Source organism: Echeneis naucrates, chromosome 13 (genome assembly GCF_900963305.1).
Source record: "Echeneis naucrates chromosome 13, fEcheNa1.1, whole genome shotgun sequence".
Taxonomy (NCBI): domain Eukaryota; kingdom Metazoa; phylum Chordata; class Actinopteri; order Carangiformes; family Echeneidae; genus Echeneis; species Echeneis naucrates.
The window spans coordinates 4,778,356-4,800,864 of NC_042523.1; the positions used below are offsets into that span (position 1 = coordinate 4,778,356).

Here is a 22,509-nt window from a genome sequence, read left to right on the forward strand (position 1 = left end):
GAGCTACACCTTGTCTTATAAATAGCTTGATCGCTTATCATTTCTAAAGTGCTACACTACAGCATTACACAGCATTGCCTGAGGCAGCCAGTTGCCCTGACATTGGAAATACTACTACCCCATAAATTGAAATTTATGGCATTAGTTAAGCAGCAGCAATGTCCTGTGTGAAGTGTCCTTGAACTAGAGGCTGAAGTCCTGCTGTTTCCTCTTGCTAAACTGCTCTGGATGAAGCATCAGCTAAATACTTAAGATGTAAATGAACCAGGAGGGCCCTGCTGGGAGCACAAGGGCCTGTTTTTAATAGAGGCTGGTGTGGCTTTGGGGGACAGAGCCTGCATGCAAACACAACACTGAAAACTGATCGCAGGACTGCACCCTGCTGCCTGCCATACAACAGGATTAAGATATGGTGGTAAAAATCCTGCTACATGCCAGTCACTGGTAACTGTAAAGGGCATGATTTGATTTGTTTACTGTGTGAATTAAAGTATTAAAAATCACACGAGCAGTTAGGCTCCATGTTGACATTATCTCCCTGTGAGCAAATAACAGCAGCTGCTATGATTCAATCACAGGACGGAAGCATCACTCCTTTCCTTCTTGTATGTGTCTCTGGATGAAGATTTGCCATTATCTATATCAACGCCATCACTGGACAGGAAAAAGAAAGAAAAAATTCTAATCATGGTTATAACACAAGATGTTAGCTATAACTCCCCGCAGCTCCACTACACAGATTTAACACCACAATGGCAGAAAAGCTCAAGGTCAAATTACATTTATTTTTCCTGAGTGCAAATTCTGTTTTTGGTTTACAAAATAAACAGGCTGGTGCACGATTTTGTATATTTACACAATCACTTATGCTTGTGGTGAACTTACAGCTGATGTAAAATTTCTGTCAGTATCTTTTTAGCTCCATGATATCAGATGATGCCACCCTCTTGTGGTGTAAATGTAGCAGACTAATATAGATAGGAAGACAAACTAAGGTTGCACATCTCACAGAAACTTGATGTGCCCGCAGATGGGTTGTGCACATTTTCTTCATGGACTTGTCCACTGACACACATCGACAGCCAAATTTCTTGATCAAATGTCCATCCAGACGGTGCCAAGTGCCAAACAGCCTGACTTACAGCAGCATTTCTTCCCTCATTGATCTGTCAGTGCTTTCATGACACCTGCTCCGCCTCCCTCTCTACCCCCCAGATGGTCTCATCCCCACACAACGCTTTTATTGTATCACCCTACAACAGGGCCTGTATTCATTAGAGAAATGTAAAAAAGGACCTTTATCAAGGATTTACACCTTGAACTGATGTGTAATGCCCTCATGAGATTTTTCTCCCATATTCTGTTTATTAAATTCCTCTGCCTTTTCATGCCATTTCTGTGTGCTAATAGTTTACTTGACCCACGATGGGTCAAAAACATGTGCGTTCTTATGGTTTTCTATAGAACTACACCACCATAATATTCCCATTCACATTAAATTAACATTGATTATCTGGTTGCCATGGCGCCTGTCATGTATTAAACAGCAAGTAAACATTTTGTTTGAAAATGGGTGGAAGTGTATGAATGTGAGCAACTTTGACAAGGGAGAAATTGTGATGAATGGACAACAGGGCCACACATACCACCTGCTGAAACAATGTTGCAGACTAATTGAGTTTCTTCATTGAAACAGAATCCCCTAATGGCAGTAGCCTCTTCCAGCAAGATATCATGTCCTGCCACACTGTAACAATGAGCCAGGAATGATTTGAGGAACACTGGTTCAGGGTTTTGACTTGGCCTCCAAATTTCCCAGATCGCAAAAAATCCAGAATCTGTGGAATGTGTGCTGATCCTTGGAGCTGTAGCCTCCTAACAGGACTGAAAGGATCTGCTGTCAAAATCTTGGTTCCAGATCCCACAGCTTACCCGAAGAAATATGGCCCACGCTTGTTTTCTTCTGGTTCCACAGCCCAAAAGTAGATTATGATGATTATGATTATGAAATGCTATTTCCACATTTAAACCAATTCTGGTCCAGACATGGAAAATCTTCCAGCTGCCAGTCAGTACTACTCTGTTCAGATATTCAAGCATATAGGCCCGTCTTGGGTTGAGGACCCAGGCATATGTTGCAAATTGAAATGTTTAATGAGGCACTTGCTATCTTCATCGTTTACATTTTTAAGGAGACTATTCTTTGTGCATCTAAACAATTTTGATAAATGTTCAGTTGTAATATTTCATACTCCTGGTTCTGCCACCAACCATGGACGTGAGAATCCAATCCTGATGCAAGCGGGTGTAAAATAACCCACAAGGCATGTTTAGAAAACCCTCTTTTATTGCATCAATGTTTAATTCTTTCACATTTGTACATATTTCTGTATTTACAATTTTAGAATTATTTTGCCTATTAAATATTCCAACAGAAAGTCTTACTCTAGTCTACATGTTTAAATATTGCACATGCAGTATGTGTAGTATGTGCTTGTCTAATAGATATATTAGGTTTATACAAAGTCACATAACAAAAACATGGGATCCAACCACCATGCTACTGAAGAGACACTGTGCATTTTCCCTTCAAAATAAAGCTCTACTTCAGCCATCTAGACATGCAACTGTTCAGCAGGGGTGGGGACAGTTTGATCACAGTAACCGTTACTCAAATCCCCAAAATAAAAAAACAAAACAAAACAAACTCAAGTAAATCATCTAAAAAAAAAAAACCCCAAACACAAATGAAGCACTTTTCAGGTCAACCACTGTGTGACAGCAGTAACTAGCTGGGAAATTGTCTCAAAAGAGTGACAGCTTTTAAAAAACAACAGTGAGTTTTTATTGATTAAAAAAAAAAAAAAAAAAAAAGCCCAGTGTGACCTACAAGGTTTTGGAGACTGTTCTCTTTTTTTTTAACTCAGTCTCCAAAATGTATCATTGCTAAATCATCTGTGAATGAAACCTTTTACAGGTTCAAAAAGAGCTTTTCTGCCATAGGCAAGATATCTATTCCTATAAATAGACAGTTTTTAAATACGTGTTTGTGTACAAGTTCTGCTCTACCTGCAGCGTCGGTAGAGCAAAGTCCAACTATACACTATACATAAAAATCCTCATATTTTAACATTGAGTATCAACAATTTCCAGGCATTGTGAATATAATGCTGTGAGAGTCCTGCCTGACATCACATTCCCACAGTTCTCGCTGTATTGTACAGTATGCACACACTGTGATGCGACAGAGCATTAACGATGTAGTCTCATTGTACCTCTAGATGGCAGTCTTACACAAACGTACACACCCTCCTTGTCACTTCATTGGAATGGATGACAGATACAGTGAAAAAACAACGGGAACAAACCAAATCCTACAGAATAGACATTTCTGCCCGAAAAAAAAAAATTAAATAAAAATAGAAAATGCCCGTTTGATCTTGTGTTTCCACGTGAGAACAAGAAAAAGCATCTATATTGTATCGTCTGGTTGATCTCTGTGGAGGTCTATGGCTTTGGCAAGAAAAGTTGAGGGGAAGCAGAAAGGGCTGTCACCGCCTGATGTATTTTGTGATGGAGCAGCTGCCCACCTCCGTCTGCTGAGCTCCCTCCCTGCATCTCTGAACCCCAGAGCACCGAGAGTCATGCAAATACAGAGATACTACACACCTTCAACAGACACTTGAGACACTTCAGACATGGGTATTTACAGAGGACACCAACTTGATTGCATGCACTTGATAATATGGGTGTTTCTGGAATAACGTGTTGAGATGAGTCAATACGGGGGTTCAGAGCAGGAACGCACGACAGAGTCTTTACATTTAACAAAATGATGCCAAATGAATGATCAGTGGTCTGTGCATTTCTTCGAGTCAAAATGAAGTGAAATGAAACAGTGTTAGAGTAAGTTACAGTACAGCTTCACTGAAAGTATTTCTGTCTTTAATTCTATTTTTGAATCAGCAGGTTTGTAATCCCAGATTTCATGACAACGGGCCTGAACCTTCATCTGGAAGAGGTCAAAGTATCAAAGCAAATATTCACTATTGAGATGATAGAGAAGCTTATCGTGGGAGTTTACTCAAAATGGGAAAAAAAAACAGAAAATCAACTAGGTAGAAAGTATTTCAGCTTTGCAACCAAATGAATTATCATACTGATGTGGTTGGTGCAATCATGTTCTTATGTTTAAACTGTGTTGTGTTGCAAGGTGTTGCTGGAGTTTTGACTTCTATCAGAAGTAATCTTTTCTCTTTCTTCATGTACCACGGGAGTGGTGAAGTTTGTGCCAGAAACCAAGAACAGCTCATTAGGTTGTATGTGCTGTTACATTTTAGATTTTAAACCACTCTGAACTAGTTAATCAAACCGAATGTAAAAAAAGAAATAATGGTGCAAAAACCTTGAATTGTCTGATGTCAAGGAGGAGATGACATCTTTTCCGAGCACTAAAAGCGTAGATTCGTCAGTTTCAGTTACGGTGATTTCAAAGACAAAAAAAAAAAAAAAAAAAAAAAAAATCCACCCTGATGCACTTTGTCATTTTTTAAAAATTCTGTCAGTGATGACAGCCATCCATTCTTTGGTTATTTTGGCTATTTGGTCATCAGTCAGATGTTTTCCAAATAGATCTGAATTTGAGAGCAGATGTTTCAAGTGCCCAGGTGTTTTAGACATTAACAGCGTTTGGGTTGCTCTGGATTTTAGTGCAACAGCTTGACTTAGAAATTGCATCAACAGAGGTGCAGGTAGAAAGTAAGAGGTAAAAGGTGCATTCAGATTTTGTCTACTGGAAAAACCTCTCGCACGTTAACACACAACTGGGTGTGATGACTTCATACCTGCTCTCTGGAGGTTTCTCCAAAGTCATTCAGGAAATCTCTGACAGAGTCAGTGGGTTGACAAAAATAACTGAATGCAATCAGCTCAGAAAAAAAAATCTCCTGGATGCCACGTAGCAAAAACAGATAGATGGTATAATGTTACAGGGGGCAGGAGGGTGGATTTTTTTTTTTTTTTTTTTATTAAAATGACACAGAAACCTCTTCTTGCGCTTTGAGTAGTAGTCACCCAAATCCAAAATTTCAGAGCTGTTGTAATCATTCATGAATATCAAATGGCTAAAACACAAACCTTTTGACATTCTCCTCCCTTGACTGCTTGGTTTGTAGAGTTGTTGAACTGATACCAGCACCTCATCCCAGCCTCCAAGATACAGGAGCTGTGGCTTCACATTTACTGCTCCTTCTGTTTGAGTGGTGGCAAGCTCTGCCATCATCCCTCTAGGAACTGTAGTAAAAGGGGGTTTGCTCCTCACAATCCCGGTCATGGCCCAGACTGCAGCCCTGGTGGGTGACACACACCGGCTGAAAAAGGAAGCAGCTCTGAACTTCTGCACTCGGTGTTTTTACATTATTTTTTATTGCATTAGGGAAACAGAGATGATGGAGCATTATGTGTAATGTCAGCCCTTGAGTGTCCCTGTCGGAGTAAAGTGGGAGGAGTTCTGCGTGACTCCTCATGCTGGCTTCACAGTCTCGTTGGATGTCGGGGGGAGAGGCGCCGCTCGCTCAAAAAAAAGAGGAATTTTAAGAATGAGTCTTGTTGATGATTATTTTGAGCGTTAAACTCCTTGTTGTCCTTCTCCTATTAGCAGGGACATGACCTCACCCACTGGCATGCACATGCAGGCTGGCTGGTTCCCTGCTGACAGTGACCGCGGCTACTCCATGCCATTCCTCAGCATCTGATTGGCTGCGATGAGCATAACGCTGATGATGAACGCCATGGCAAAGGCGCAGATAAGGCTCTTCCTCACACACGTCTGACGATTCTTCTTTGAGGGGTGGACTGAAATGAGAGGAAGCGGAGAAATGAAGGACACGGATCAGAAAGAGTTAGTCAAGTACAACTGCTGTTTGTGACAAGTCTCTGTATGATCATCTCCTTCAGCCAGAGACTGAACAAAATGAAGACAAACAGAGGCTGTTCTGACACCCAGCAAAATCCTGTGTTCATTTGTACTGTGAAGGCTTTCTGTTACACTTCCCTGGTTACCTCCTCTCCCCTCAGGGAAAACTCTGCTTTTCAACTTCAATAACTGCACTTTAATGCCCCAAACTTTTAAGTTTCTCTTCTTCTCCTAGCATGACATCTGCTTCATCTTTTGTTAGGATGAACAATTTAATTGAAACCAAGTGCAGAAGAATGACAGCAAAAAGCAAAGACTGTGGATTACTATAAAATGGATAATGGAATCTGCTGTCTGGTGAGCCTAGAAATAAATACAATGAAGCCGCATACATATATATATGGTGCTGGAGGCAGTCTCTGCTCACACTAGGTGGGTGGAGTCTTCCTGGACAGGTCGCCAGTCCATCACAGGGCCAACACACAGAGACCAACAACCACTTACACTCACACGCAGACCTACAGACAATTTAGAGTCACCATTTAACCCAAATATGATGTCTTTGGACAGAGGGAGGAAACCCACACAGGCACGGGGAGAACATGAACATGAACTCCCCATAGAAAGGCCCCAGGTCGGCAGTCGAACTCACAACCGTCTTGTTGCGAGGCAACAGCACTAACCGCTATGTTTCATTGCTGCCCCTGTGTGTGTATGTATTTGTATATACTGTATATATATATATATATATATATATATATATATATATATATATATATATAGAGAGAGAGAGAGAGAGAGAGCTTTCAGCCTGACAAGACAGCATTTTGTGAAATCTTTGTTGGTAAACAATCCACTCAAACTTTGTAGGCTTTGTTGCTTTTGTCCACAAACCTGGTCTGTGGCTACAGTGAGACCCTCCTCTCTGCTCCAAGCCAGAGGAAATCACTTGAGGTGAGCTCTAACAAGCAGTGTTGCTGGGCAGAATTAACTGCTCTGCTCTAGATCCAAGTTGAATGAACAGCAGACTTCTGGGCAGTGACCAGCGAGGTAAGCGTCACAGTTCACAGGAGCAGACTGAATGCACGGCAACAGTTGGGCATTCTAACATCTTTACAGTTCACTAGATTATGTGTAAACCATAAAGTAATACACATGAGAGTGGACAGGGTCACACCAATAATTTTGCACGAGGTCCATCTCACTTGCTATGATAAGAACTACTCAACTTGTGCTGCAACTGTGATAAGTCATTAAAAATACAAACCCAAAGCTGTTGAAGTGGGCATGTTTTCAGCTGGAGACAAAAACAGAATATATCAGCCTCTCTTAATGTGGTGCAACTACAGCTGAAGAGGTAGACGTGTTTTGAGGAGAATGGTAAGCACTGCTGTTGAATTGTTTATACCAATGGGGACTTAATATTGTGTCTTTTCCATGTTAATATATTATAGTCCCTTAATGTTATAAAAATGAGTGTTCAGTGCGATTTTTTTATTATAAAGCAGATCAAGGAACGATAAGAATACTGTCAAAGTATGAAAGCATCAGTCCATGAAGAAATATGGGCTCCATCCTCATTTATGCAACAAACTCAACCGGGCAACCTCACAAGATTTGGTCTTTCTGACTGTTTACCTTAAATCTGCTATATTTTTATTAGATGACTCAGAAATCTGCCCATCAGAGGACAGCCTCAGAGCTTCTCTTCTGATCGGCTCAATGATCTGTTGCTGCTTGAGCACACGAGAAACCCCCGAGAGAGAAAATGTAAAATTACACTGGCATGGTTTAAACAACATTGATAAACACTTTAAAACTCACTAAAAGTATGGCATATAATATATGGGAGCTTTTTGAGTGCTGACTAAATGTTAGAGAACTGATGGAAAGGTCAGAGCCTTCAGCGCGCAAATGCTCAACAGCACAAATGGCCATATGCCAATAGATTTTTATCCATAATAATAATAATTTAGGCTGAAGACAGATGACATAAAAGTGCAAATGAATGACAGTACTGTATGTCGAACATAAGGACATTATATACAGATATCCAAGGTTACGCACACTGTAGCAGAACAGCAGTCCAGCCTCCCTCGAAGAGACAATTTTCTGCTTCAATCAACCTTTAGCACCAACAGTAACTCAGCAGCGGCAATGCAACTGGCTGAGATGATTTTACTGGGCCACGGTAATTATGGGAGGTGGGAAAATGACCCACAGCCACACAACTCTCACCCGCTCTATTTTTAACTCTGAGGTACTGAAGTCAAAAAATTTGACTCCACGGAAAGTGAAAGGTGGAAAGTAGGGCAGAAATTGCTACATCTTTTTTTGGCTGAGGCGTCATGAGTTGGCACTCCGCAGTTTAGGAAAAAATAAAAAAAAAACTTTTCCAGAGTCTCATATAATATAAAACATGACATGACTTTGGCTCATCTACTGTGAACATTTGGCCAGTTACCAAGGTGATATAACATTTACTCTCTGAATGCTGCGGTTTTATCCTGGTTGCTTTTTACGCAGATGTCACAGACAATATGTTTTTATCTTCCTACACTGATTATTACCCAGTAGAGTTTTATACCATTCCCACTTTAAAGCTGCCTGGTAGAGCACAGGTTGTCTTAGCAATTTGTATCAGAGCAGGGGAAATTGAGGAGGAAGCAGAAACGCACTCTTTTTCACTTTACACCATTACCTTGATTTTAACGCGAGAACATGTGTTGAGCTTGCTTCTTGGACTGCAGGGATGGGTGGAGAGTTCTGGTCTAGACATGAGTCCAGTCGCCTGAAACTGCTGTCAGCCTCATAAAACACCTTCTCAGCCACCTGAAGTAACTACACCACGGCCAAATATCCACCGGGGCTTTTCTTCAGTGGACCGCTGTGCTCATAAATGTAATGAAGTGTAAGTGGGTTTCGGCACTCTGACTTACGACTGTGGACAGTAACATGTGCTTTAAATGCATTGCTTTGTTCTATGGCTTTTCAGCAGGGACAACAAGAATCCTGATTTACTTCATTGCTTTTCTTGTAATTACCCTTTAATTTCACACCTGACACCTAGCATGAGGTTGTTGCTGTGACATTTGGGATAAGGTTTGTCAATCAATAACAACCTGGGGGACAGTAAATTAGTATTTTTCCAGGTTTAATTTGATTTGTAAGTCATTTTTGCGAGCAACCATTTATCTGTCCATCTGTTACCAGGTGCAATGTGTCGTTCGGATGCTACATCTGCTTATTCAGTGGTAGAAAACAGAGAGATTTGAAAATGAATGAATGATACAGGTGTGTGCTGATGCAGCTTTCGTGAGCACTGCCACAATACAGGAACTAAATGCGGGTTAAAGCAATGCTACACAGGTGAAAGCTACAGCTAACAGCTAACAGACTGTTGACTTTGTGATGTCATGATCTGAGATTTCAGAAATGGGAATTAAGAAATAATCCTTAACAGAAATGCTGGTCTAAAGGGAGATTTGGTTCATTTTAAAAAGCAGCTACTATATAGCAAGTGCAGGGGAATTTAGTCGATCTTAACTGAAAATGTTAAAAGCATCATCCTGAACATTTACCAAACAAATAATAACAAAGTTCATATTGACATAAATGAAAAAGTCAACAGTTAGACCTTGATTGATGTAGGTTTACCAGAAAACGAGACAGATCATGGGCATACTGGTGAAATGAGGGCCCTTGATACATCCATTTAGGATTTGTGGCATTGAAGAATCAATGTTGATTCCCACGCTGGCATCGGGCTGTCAGGTGCATCATGGACAGCTGTTGCTCTGCACTTTGTGCAATTGGATGTGCTCATCAATGAATCAGTGTCTGCTGAACTTCTATGGATCAGTGGTTACATTCTTCATTCTGTTGTTTTTCAGCTCCACACATATTGATTCCAGGGCGAGGTAAAGCCGGGGGGAAATCAAGAGGCTCTTATGCTACCTCATATATCAGAAAGCTGAAGCAGTAAGTACTGGAGGAGCACGATAAGTGGTGCTCGGTATGAATTGCACTGTGACATATTGTATTGATTTCTCCATGACTGAGCACATTTTGGTGTTCCCCTGAGATAGCTGGTATGCATAGACCTCTGGGCAAACAGATGCGATTGCAGTGCATGGTCCTGCGGTGGTCAGTCTTCATCATAAACCCAGCAGAGACATGATGTAGTTATCACTCCATGTCTATTTAAAGACTGATAAAGAGCTGGTTCAGTCTAAACCTTTCCTTCATAACCCGCAAATCTGTTTTCACTTAGGGTTGGTCACAGAAACAGGGGCGCAGTCTTCATGTGTTTTGGCTCTTATGGAGCAGCAACAGGCATCCCTTCAGATGTGCACATGTGTTTGTGATACGTGGCAACACATCGTGTGTACTGAGCAGTGAGAAACTACGGTCTCGGAGTTTCGCTGTTTACATGTGAATGTGTTATGTACATTCAGCTCCATTTTAGTTTGGTTAGCTGACCAGAGGGAGAGATGTTGGCAGACCTCGAATACTCTGTGTTGCTCTGTCATACATAAATCTTGGGTGGCTAATTTTGCAGAGCAAGAGCATGTATATTTCATCTGTGCCCCTTCAGGGCAGGTGACGATCCTCGTCACAAAGGCTCTGTTTCAATAAATTATCAGGCGTGCTGTGACTCTGTCGGCTGTAGATCCTGACGAGAAAGCTAAAATTCATTCTGACAGGACGGATTGCGTCCTCTCTCACCAGGTACACACACTTCAGTATGTCTATCACACACACACACACACACACACGCAAACTTGCATAAAGTGGATTCGTGTGACGGCATCAGAGGTACTTTGCTCACCTCCCTCAAACTCTGTCTGACAGTTCCCGGAGTTTTCCTTCAGGCTCTCTTCCTCATTGATGATGATGTTCTCAATGTCCTTCATAGTCAGGTGGTCCCGGAAGGCGTAGAACAGGATGTGTTTCAGCTCCTCCAGGGTGATCCTCTGCATGTCAAACTGCACAATCAGGGAGATGAGATGAGAATACATATTTTTTTAAAGGCAACTTTCCTTGTCACATCTGTGAACTGCAGGACAGAGAAGAACCGTATAACTCATGTATACAACATAAGAAAAAAACGCTCTCCATCTGCAGGCTTCAATAAAACAGCACCAATAAAAACTCACATCACACTGTCACTCATTAAGACTTTGCTGGCCACATCTTACCATAAATAATGCACAGAAAAAGCCAAACCAATGTTTCATCTCGCATGTTCTCATAAATCTTTGCTATGATGCAGCAGCACCTCTTACAGGCGACACTGTAATGCATTCACTCTAATCAGCGCATTGCACAAAGTTGGTGCCTTGATTAAATTAAATGTGGGAGAGTTATGGGCTAATAGTGATTGATATGTTGCTAAGTTTGAGCCTTTGCACTATTCAGATCCAAAATAAGGCACACACATGTGCACAGACACACACACTTGGCCCAACTTGTAAAGGGCTTTGAAAGAGTCACCGACGGCAAAGACCAAGTTTTTGGTTGGAAATTTCAGAGGAAACTTGACTTTCGAAAAACACATTTGAGGTCCTGTATCCCAAATCTCACTTGAAAGTGGTACTTAATGCACAAGGTGGTTTCTGTATTAAAAGTATGCAATCAGCTGACCCTAGGCCCAATTATTTTAATCACTCTAATTTGGCCAGGTACACGTTTTAAAAGATGGTATCAAATAATTAATTACTCTTCGTGTGGCCAGCAGGATGCCATCTCTGCCACAGTCCAAAAACAGCCAGTGAATCTCTTCTTACAAAAGGTAAAATCTTTTGACTGTGCATCAGTAAAGATGATGAAAAAGGTGATTGAAGGTGACTGAACCTGCGGTGGATGAAACAATGGACATTGATATATTTTATGGTTCTCAACAGTTAACAGTGTTACTTTCAAATATGCTTGTCCACGAGTCTTAAAGGTCAGCTTGAGACAGAAACAAATTTTCTGGCTTTGAGCGATAAGATGGTGATTCTATAGATGGAAGCATCACCTTGACATTTTTATGTGTCCACAAAGACAAGGAGAAAAGATGCCATTTTATGTCATCAATTTCCTCAGTAAAGAGGTGTCACCCATTTCGAGTTAATTTTGCACATCCCAAATCCCACAGAGGTAGATAATTACATAAATCAGTTCATAAATCACGCGTACCTTCACTGCCATTCGTTATCTCTTCACCTCAGCTGAGATAATGAACACTCACACCAATCAGACGTGCATAAAGACTCATTATTGAAGCCAATTAAAGCTGGAGGTCAATGTTATATAATTTGCTTTCTGCAATACTAATCAGAGGAGAAAATGAACATAAATGTCTGAAGACCAAGATAAAAGAAACTTTAATCCCATATGTACATATTAGATGTGGGTGGTAAAAAACACACGTGATAGGACTGAGTGTTTAATTTTAATTTTTCATTTGTTTTCACTTTGCAGTAAAGTAGGCAAAATGAAACTAAAATGAATCACACTTCATTCAGAATTGTGCTATCACCTCCACTGCAGGCATCAGTGCTACAACTAGCACATAACATGCTGCCACCATTAGCACTTGTGATATATTAGTACGTTTATTGCATTCACTACACTAATCTACAAATTCATCTCTTCCCTGCCATTTAAAGGTCCCATGTGATATAAAGTGTCTGTTTTGATTATAAAGCAGGTTTATGTTCTGCATTAATGATGAGAACAATTCAAGGCATTCAATCCACAGAGACACGTACACAGAAACAGAGCTTGAAGACAATCTGCCAGGGCCTCTGCAACGTCATGATGTCAAAACAAATCAGTCACCAGCCTCGAGCCACACCCCAATAACAGCCCACCAGGAGCCCTCCTCACAGCGCCAGGTTTCTCTGGCTTTTTACCTCAAAAAGCTGTACTTTTTATTACTCAGAAAACTGGCTCAGTAACCTGATTTTACTGGCTCTTCGGAGGGGAGTTAAAACTACACAGATGGTTTTGTGCTCTCAAAACCACAAATACATTTTCTTCAAGTATCAACTCTTCAAATAAAACAGATGCGTTAAAATTGTGGGACCTTGAATGATAGTAATTGCATGCATCTGAAAATAATCCAAAAGCTGCAGCTTTTAAATGTCTTGTTTTATGAAAGAGTAAAGGAATGTGTCAAGCATATCAACTGTAAATAAATGTCCTATATGATTGAGAAGTCTGAAACCAATCCAATCCATTCCAATCTGGTAATTACCACAGGTCCTAAAAAACAATGCTAACAACTTCTCCAACTAAAGTATTACGGAGAATTCATTAACAGTCAACGATAGTAAATCTAAAGATGAATTATTGTGCCGCAGAACTAAGTCACATGATGTTTTATAATGAAAGACTCAGTAATCATATGAAGGTTTTCTGATAATAATGAGCTGGAGCACAAAATTTCGCAACCTCTCACCAAGTCTTTGTGTGCCATATTCCTACAGTCTCTCATGTACTGTTTGTATGTTTTTTTGTTCTCTTAGAAACAGAGGGCACACCCTTCAACCAGCATTTCTTCTCTTTGTCTCCACCTGGTAATCAGAGGTAGACTGAAAGTCTAACATGTCCTAAACAGCCACATTCTCCTGGAGTGATCCTGCAGCATCTGCCAGTTAAAAGTTACAGCCAGTTCCTGTCACTCCTCTCCGAATGGAAAAAGGTCGCTGGCCAAACTTGTCCTGGACCAGAGGACGCAGAATAACAGGGCAGAGGTAGGAATGATGCTAATGGTAGCTTTACCGGAGCTTTTCCGGCAGGAACAAAAAATACAAAACAACTTGTTTGCGGCACAGAGACCTCAGGCAAAGACAAAAAATACAAGAACAGACACAGGTCAGAACGATTAAAAAAAGGCAGGGAAAGCAATGAGCAGAAGCACAGGTTACAATCTGGCAAACAACCAAGGCAACTGACTGACTGACAGACAGGTAAAGGGGACAATGAGACACAGGTGCAGGTGTGGCAAACAAGAAGGAGGCGCGTGCATGGGCGTGGTAGGAGCAATGGAGGGAAAAGGCTGGCAGAAGTTGACTGGAGGCTGAGCAGAGAGGTGTGTGCGCAAGCTGAAGCAGGGAGGGATTAAGAGGAGCAGGGAGCTCCAGCAGTGTTCATGACAAAACTGTGTTTGTGTGACCTTCGGCCCACCTTGCTGCCTCCTAGTGACGCCATTGAAGGGAACATCAAGAGACAACCGGCACTTCATTTGCAAGGGAAAGGAGGAAAGAGCCAGCGATAGATTCATTCACCGAGCACACCAGCAGCAGATAAGAAAAAAAAAAAAAAAGCCATTTTATTTCCTCTTCCCACATCCCTCCAATTTGCTCACACTATATTCACATTCAAGCTTGAAGTGACCTTTATGAGAGAATACGGGGAACAGAAAGAATGACACCCCTGCACCGAAAGTGACTCCAACTGAAAAGCTGTTTTGTTGGACACCCAGTGCTACGTGACCTACTCTTTCATACTGAACCCATGCATAGGCAGGGAACCTGCGGGAGCTGTCTTTGTCATGCAGAGTTCAGCCTGAGGCCAAATAACATACATCAAGTACAATGTTATTCAAGGGAAACTCTGAAATGTCACATATTCTTAGGCCCTGGGACCAGACACATAAATAATGTATACACACTCAAACCACTCTATTTCCCAGAATGGTCATATGGCTAGTGAGACTGTGGCACCTCAAATACTTCCAAGTAAATGTTGATATAGTGAGGCGAAAATGCAAACTAAACAGGAAGACAATGAATTAAAAAACAAACAAACAAACAACAAAAAAAAAAAACAACACACACTTTATAAACTTCAGAAAGATTATGATCAGATTTTTTCTGTTCACAAAGCAAAAACCATACGACATGTTTGAGCTCATTGCCTGCATTGTCTTCAAAGACAGTTTTATATGATGTCAGTCTATTTGCAGTGACACATTCCGTTAACTGTTTCATCATATTTACTCACCAGTGTCTGACCTGTCTGCTGCCTGATGGAGACAATTCCAGTCTTGACAATTTAAATTAAATGAAATTAACAGAACTTCATTGCGCCCAATTATTCAAAAGGTGGCATGACATCACAGCGCGTGCTGCATTGTGAGATAACATCATTGTTTCATACTTTGTTGTTTAATCATTTACAGCTGTAATATAATTAGCCCATATTTTTAGTGACGTAGACCGGACCTGTCTTGGTCACCTCTGTTAAACCTAACACTGTTTTTACATAACTGAGTATGTGCCTTGTCCCTCCTGTCCTACTGTATGTTTTGTCTGTATTCTCCATAGCATCTTCTCTTCTCCTGCGCTTGTTCTCTCTTCATCATTCTACCAAGTCCCCCCCTCCTCTCCTTCACACTCGCTCACATTGAGTCCCTCTCACTGCCTCTGCTTCTGTCTCCCCCCCCCCACCACTTCCCAAACCAGCAACTGGTTCTGAGCCCACTTCTGCCCAAAGGCTTTCCTTGTCACTGATGCCAAGTGCTTGCCCTTGGAGGGATCTGTTGGGTCTCTTTAAAACTCCATAAAGAGTTTGGTCTAGACCTGCTCTATTTTAAGTGCTTTGAGGTAACTTTGTTTGATAAATAATGCTTTTTATTACATTTCATTTGATTTGATTTGATCTGAGAGCCAAGGGCAGCACAATCGATATTACAGAATGGCCCAAAGAAAAATAGTCATGGACAAGCTGTTTTCTGCTCTCTTAAATCAGTGTCATGTGTTGCTGTATGTCTTTGGATTAAACCATGAAGCTTTTTGAGCTTTTTATTAAACTGTATACATTGCTTGCTTGCTCTTCACACTGCCAAGTGGATTTAGGGTCAAGGATGTGAGAAGGGAGTCACTCCAAAGAGAAAGCTCTGTTCTTCTCCACACTCATAAATGAGGTGTGTTCAGTCGCTCACACAGTGATGGGGAGGAGGTGCCAAGAGCAACCATCCATCCATCTGTTCAGTTCAGCCCTTTGCAGAGCAGCCAAATGATGCATTCACAGATAAGGCTCTGCAAACACTGTTGAATCCAGTGATATGCTTCTGCTGACGGAAATGTTTAACATGATTGACAACAAGATTTGAAGTTATTTGTTACTTGCTGCTCCCAGAGGGACTGGACTGAATTCAGGGTCTTATAGCTACAGACACACAGACAGGCTGCTGATACCTGCTGATAATACTATGACTCCAAACTAAATGTTATTTTTTGGAAACAAGTAATCTGCTGAGTGCTGTTTGGCAGGTACATGACTCAACCTTTTTAGTACAATCTAATAACCATCAGCCCACCTTAACATCACCCATTGGTTTGGAAATTGCTGTTTTGAAGCCTCACCATTTGGGACTTAGCACTTTTGGTTTTTAGGAAACCATATTTAGAGGAGAAGGTGGAGCTGAAAAGGAGTGACAGCCAAATCTGACAGACTGTCAGGGAGGTCAAGCATATGGTAAAGCCTAATCACACAGTAGCTATGCCCTAATGCATATGGTGGCTCTCAGGGCTTGGCACCTCACACACTCCTGCATCAGGGTGGTGGGCATGGAGAGCCGGGACCTCTGACCTGACTCTGACTCATGCCCACTTGCATGTGTGGTGTCACTTGCTAGCTTGTGTTGGGGCACATCATTAAGAATTGAGGAATCCTGCCTGAGCTGAGCTGAGCTGCTCTTTCATTCCATCACTATGTACCCTATCTTTGACTTGGCTCCTCTGTTGGGACACCTTCACCTTTCTGGACTCCCATCTCTCCACAGTTCTCTGCATAAACACTCTGGAGCACAGGAAAAGCACAGCATCCTTCATTCCACCTGTTCTGACAGCACCACCTGCTTCCCTTCCCCTGTCCATCCTTCTGCATCTTCACTGTCCTTTATCCCCCCCGTATTCACCGAGGTGTAGCACTGCCCTCCCTGACACACAAAGGTCATTTCACTCAATAAAGATCAACAAACTAGCTAGGACTAGGGAGGACTAGTGAAGGTCATACACACTGGAATAATAAAATATTTAGCTGCAAGACTGGAACTGCATCAATCTCATACAATGTTGACACCCTGTTGTGCTTAACTATGACAATGCAACCAAAAAAAAGGAAAACTGAAGAGATGAGTTCAGATAGAGATGGAGGCTAATATGACTGTTAGATGCAGATGTAACTATTTCACTGTGTAAAATATAACTCATTTATAATATAGCTATACAGAAATGCAAAACCTTTCTGAAGACAAATGCGTCAATAATTCACTTTATAAATGCCACACACAAGTGTAGAAGTGTAGAAAGCCATCTCAAATAAGGCAAGAGAGACCACAAGTGTTCAAAACAGAAATATTATAATAATATTACATTATTATTTAATATTTTCGTTTGTAAATAAGTAACATATATCTGAGTCCTGTAAGTTCTTTCGGTTGTTGCAAAAACACACTGCAGGTCTCAGTGCTGTGCTCTGAGAAATCAGTGGCAACAGTGTGATGGTGACTCAGATGTGAACATTAACCTCAAGCCTGTACAGACCTGTTTATGATCTCTGTACACTGTCAGAACATGAACAATGAAGGTGAAGGCTAATCATGTCCAAGCAACTTATTCTGACGTCCAGGAGAAGGTGACAGTTCACCGACCTCAAAATAAAACTGCATCCTCCTTTACTTTGGGAATCTGCAGCTGTCATTTATTTAGGCCTCAAAATCTCCTTTAGATATTTGTACAGACATTGCTCTAACAAGTCAGGGTTCATATACTCAGCTGAAGTCACCGTCTGAATATTTGTAGACAAACTTAAAGTACAGGTTCTACTCAGCACTGACAGTGAAATGAATGCAAACAGGTGAGGCCTTGACAGCCCCGCCATTAAGCAGTGACCCCATTAGCTGCCTTATGTGAGAGAAGTTAGAAAGTAATGACTCGTCATTACTCAATTCCATCTGACAATCTCTAAGCAATAACTTTTCAGGACATCCGTGCTGCAAACCTCTCCACTTCATACTGCTGGTAAAAATTTATTGCCAGGACATTTATTATTTACAGAGCAGTTTACACTCACTTGTGCATTATTCAAGTTCAGTATCTGAATCTGCTGTTCTCTTAAATCTCACATTCTCCACCTCTTACGTTCCTAACTTATTCCGTGTTTCTCCAGCTACTACATTTCAAGCTTCTTTCCGTAGTTTTAGTGCAACAATGCACTTTAATGTATTCCGCACATGCCTAGGTCTAGGTAAAGTAAGTTACGTCTACACAATGGGCCTGTTCACATGTGAGGTCCTGTTACTATTACAACATGTCATCACAGTAAGGCTCTTTGTTGATTGTTAATATAAATAATATTCACATTCACTATCGCTGAAACTGACAGGATTAGTTAGTTATTAATTGAAAGTAGAAAATGTTTTCCAAACCCATCTATTGATACAACTAATTCATCATGTGAATTTTGAGCAAAACTATGTAAATTGTTTTCAATGAAAATAATTGCTGCTTTTCAAAATTATCTCAGGTTTGAACTTTTGGCCAAACAAAAAGAAGTGACAAGCTGTACAATGTTATGTCCACGCCAAACACCCAGGTCCAACATGCAGACATTTGTTTCCTCGCTAAAAATGAATGGACAGCATCTTTATTGATCTGTGCTTAAAAAAAAAAAAAAAAACACATAAAAAAGTCCCAAGCTTCCAGCAGAAATTTATGTCTCCATTACCACAATGTCGTCCAGCCGTCAAATGGCCAAGATAAATTAAAATAGAAAAAGAAACATAATGTGCGCCACAGGGGTCACAACAGGTGGGAAAATAAATAGGTGTTCATATCTCAAAGCGGTCACTGGACTGCTGAATGTGACAAAAACATTGGCCACATGGCATTCTGATGAAACTGAGTCATTTTGATATAGGTGGAGCAAACTCTTACACATAACACCAAGAGGAAACTAGTTAGACATCTCTGTTGAGGCATGAAGTCTCTTTGCTCCAGTAAATACTTGAATGCAGTTAAAGCCCTTTGAGCAATAAAAGTGTTTTTGTGGCTTCATTGGACACAAGCAGACAATCAAAAGTTCTGATGAATGGGGCAAAAAAGAATGCTCACACCAGATGTTCAACAGTCTGTGAACCCCTCAGGGAAATCCATTGAAACCTTGATGCTCTCCCTTCAGAAGGTTCACTCTTCATCTGCTGGAAGTGCAATGACATGATGTCTTTGCCAATGGCAATCCATTCAGACAGCAGACTTTAAGAAACTTAGAAGAAATATAGAGAAATGAGTAGAGAACGGGATCACACAAAAACTACTGAGCAGGCTATCAATAGCTCATTATGTAAGTGAGATTAATCAAGAAGAAAATACTTCCATTAACCCCTGGATGGAGCTGACTAAAGGAGCAGCCTGAGGGTCACAGCCCTCATTAGTGGGATTCAGAGGATCTATATGCCCTGCCTCGTGTAATTCATTGCTGTTGCTGAGGAAAAGTGATGGCCAGAAGCGAAAGTGGGCAAGAAAGATGGCAAAAAGAGCAATGAGTCGGTGACAACAGGAGACGCAGAAAGAAGAAAAGGATACAAAATTAATTTAAGCACAATTTCATATTCAATCAGGGCTCAATACAAAATTGAAAACATTCAGTGCAAGCTTTAATTAAGTCCACAGGGAAGCAGTAGCTTACTTTAAGAACCAATGATAAACCATATACCTTTTTGGGGGTTTTTACTTTAAGCAGAACCTAATAATAACCCTGTCTGGCCCAAAAGCAGCAGGTCTGGTTGGCTCACTGAGCAGGTTCTAGACAACTTACTTTATTCAGTCAGATCCTTTTTAACCAGTGAATTGTATCAGTGGCTGCTCCTCCTGGGCTCCTGTAACCTCTAAACCTCACTCATTTACTCGATATCACAGCTATATTTCTAACAAACTAGGCAGAGTTAAACAGTGCCCTTTATACATTTCCTATATTCAGAATGACAGCAAGCGTTCTGTCGGACTCCTTGTGTAAATGGATAACATTTTAGCATACATCAAACTTTCTGATGTCAAAATTTGGGAGTAAATGTCTCATAAATGTCCCATCATTCCTTCATATTATAAAAACAGAACGCTACCCATTACAGGAATTACTAACTCAAACATTAAATGATAAATGATGAGCGTGACACTTTTGAAGCAAAGCATTCACCCATTCACTATTCATCCTCACCAGCCTTGATTGGACTTTGAAGTACAGATCAGAGAGTAAAAAAAAAAAAACTGCATATCAGCTGATGTTAGCACACTGATATATGCTGTGAAATGATGAACAACGAGAAGCGGATGTTTTACAATTGCATTTAGCTGAAAAAAAGATTTTCACCATCTATCTACAAAGGATTCTGCAGTGCAATTACTAAATGAAGACGCTCCCCTGAGGAAATCCAGCACGTCAGTATAAAGCAGTCGAAGGCATTTATTTTGATTGACAGATACATCATTTAAATTCTTGGCATTCAATAACACAAAATTTTCCAGTGTGTGTTTTTGTGTGTGTGTGTGTGCAACTATGTGTGTTTTAAGTTAAGGGACTGTGCAGCAATGTGTTGCTAACAATATCAGAGCTGCAGTCTGCATGAGAAAGAGCTGCGATGAAGTGAATCACTAAGGTAGCTGAGTCAACTCAAATGTAATTAAAGCTCCATGGCACCTAAGAGGGGGAGGGGTTGGTGATGGGGAAAGGAGGAAAAAAAAACATGTCACATTGGGGGGGGGGCTTTTTTAAATCATGCAGTGGGCCTTAATATGATTCAGAGAGCAGGCAAAAGAAGGAGACAAAGTCAGACGAGCTTCCACTTCTCAGGAGGCCTGAGGGTGTGTGCTGTTGCTGCTGCTTTTCCACCAGCTGGAAAAACTTCAAACACCGCCGCCCATGTTTTCTCAGCGCTGGGAGACGGAGAGTTATCAGTCCGACTCAACGCACACGACTGATTGGCACAGTATCTCTGTGCAGCCAAACACTCTTGCCTTCCCATCCATGCAGTGCTTTGGATTCCAGCTCAGATGGTTAAGGCTGCATAAGGTGAAGCCTCTTACTGTGCTCTGTGTTTATCCTGTTTCATTTCTTTAGATTAATTCACAAATACAGACGTCTTCCTGCACCCAGAATGATACTCAGCAGTTTCTCATCAACAAAAGTCATCACCTCATGTTGAGTCCTGAAACTGACATCAGTGTGCGTAGAAGCTTGAGATGCTCCTGACAAATACAGGAAGCATATTAAAGTCTCTTAATGGGCATTTGGGCCTGCCACAGCAGGTCCAGTGCTGCTTGTCAGTCTTACAGGAGTGATGTGTCTAACTGTACTGAGATCTGGTAACTGTGAAAGCTCATGATTCACATCATTAACCATTTACCTGCTAATGCTATACTAATATTTCCAGCTTTTCTTCCATTGTCTCTATATCTATACTGGATATATACACCCTGTATAAACACATCACAGGGTATGTAGAGGGCTGCAACAGCTGTGAAGGCTTAGTCATCGTACAGCATGAGAGGTACTTGGTTGTTAATTCCTTACACATAACTGGAAACTTCTTAAATGTCCTCAAGCACTACTATGAAGTCCAGTTTTCCTTCATTCAACTTATCTTATAGATGTCCGTTCTGCATAGATCGTGCTTGTGTATTATTATTGCACTGATCCCAGTAAAATGGTGAAAAAACAAAACAAAACAAGATTCAACAGCAAAGACAAAAAGAACATATACTGAACATCTACAACTGGACACATAAGCAATAACTCTCCACCAGCACCACTTTTACACATAATTCTATTGTACACAATTATATTTCTTGATAATATTTTCAAATATTTTCACTAAGTTCCTTTATTTTACTGTTACATTTTCCTATTTATTGTTAACACAATCATTACTTTATCACGTTTTTTGCACCAAAAACACTGAAACACTGTAAATCTGCTGGGCCATAAATCAGGTTCAAATTCTGACTGGTGTCATTATTCTGATTCACCACTGATTTCTACTCTTTGACGTTAACCTGAATTTTAAATACTTGGTAATATACCAAAATTGGCAATGCTCAACAAACCTATTGCCAGAAAGGATTATGATGCAAAATAAAATGAAGCTAAATCTGGAGTATGGCTTAAAAAAATGGGACCATAAACAAATCTTTAAAACTCCCAAAACCTAGAGCTACTATTCCAACATTTAAACAAAGAAAATATATTTACCCTGTGTACACTTGTCCTGACCTAGACCATAGCTCTGCAAAGCCCATCTTAAGCTTATTTTGAAAACCCTGTTCTTTCCCAAAGACCTCAGGAAAGAAGAACTTGGCCAGGGATCAAAATGTTGCTCCTTTCTGGCGTAACAGGACTGTATTGTTGGGCCCAATTGAGACAAATGGGGTCATTTTCCCTTTGATAATCTTCCATAAGTCGCGCGCCAACCTCTGCTATGGAATCTGAGAGTGAGCGGGATGACAGTCCATCTGAGTGTGTGGGAGGAGGTGGATGTATGCATGTGTTTGTGTGCATGTCTGTGAGTGTGTTATGTCACGTCTCTGTGCCCCCTTCATTGC

At 40.9% G+C, this 22,509-nt stretch overlaps 1 protein-coding gene across 2 annotated transcripts in view; it reads right to left on the reverse strand.

The window, feature by feature from the left end:
- Positions 1 to 5,608: 5,608 nt before the first annotated feature.
- Positions 5,609 to 22,509, reverse strand: part of caln1 (calneuron 1) — a 48,598-nt gene continuing 31,697 nt past the window's right edge. For both annotated transcript variants that reach the window (XM_029518044.1, XM_029518043.1), the window contains exons 5-6: positions 10,746 to 10,902; positions 5,609 to 5,853 (exon numbers count right to left, since the gene is read on the reverse strand). In XM_029518044.1, coding sequence (XP_029373904.1) covers positions 5,726 to 5,853; positions 10,746 to 10,902 — 285 coding nt within the window. In that variant the 3' untranslated portion in view covers positions 5,609 to 5,725. The remainder of the gene's footprint in view (positions 5,854 to 10,745; positions 10,903 to 22,509) is intronic.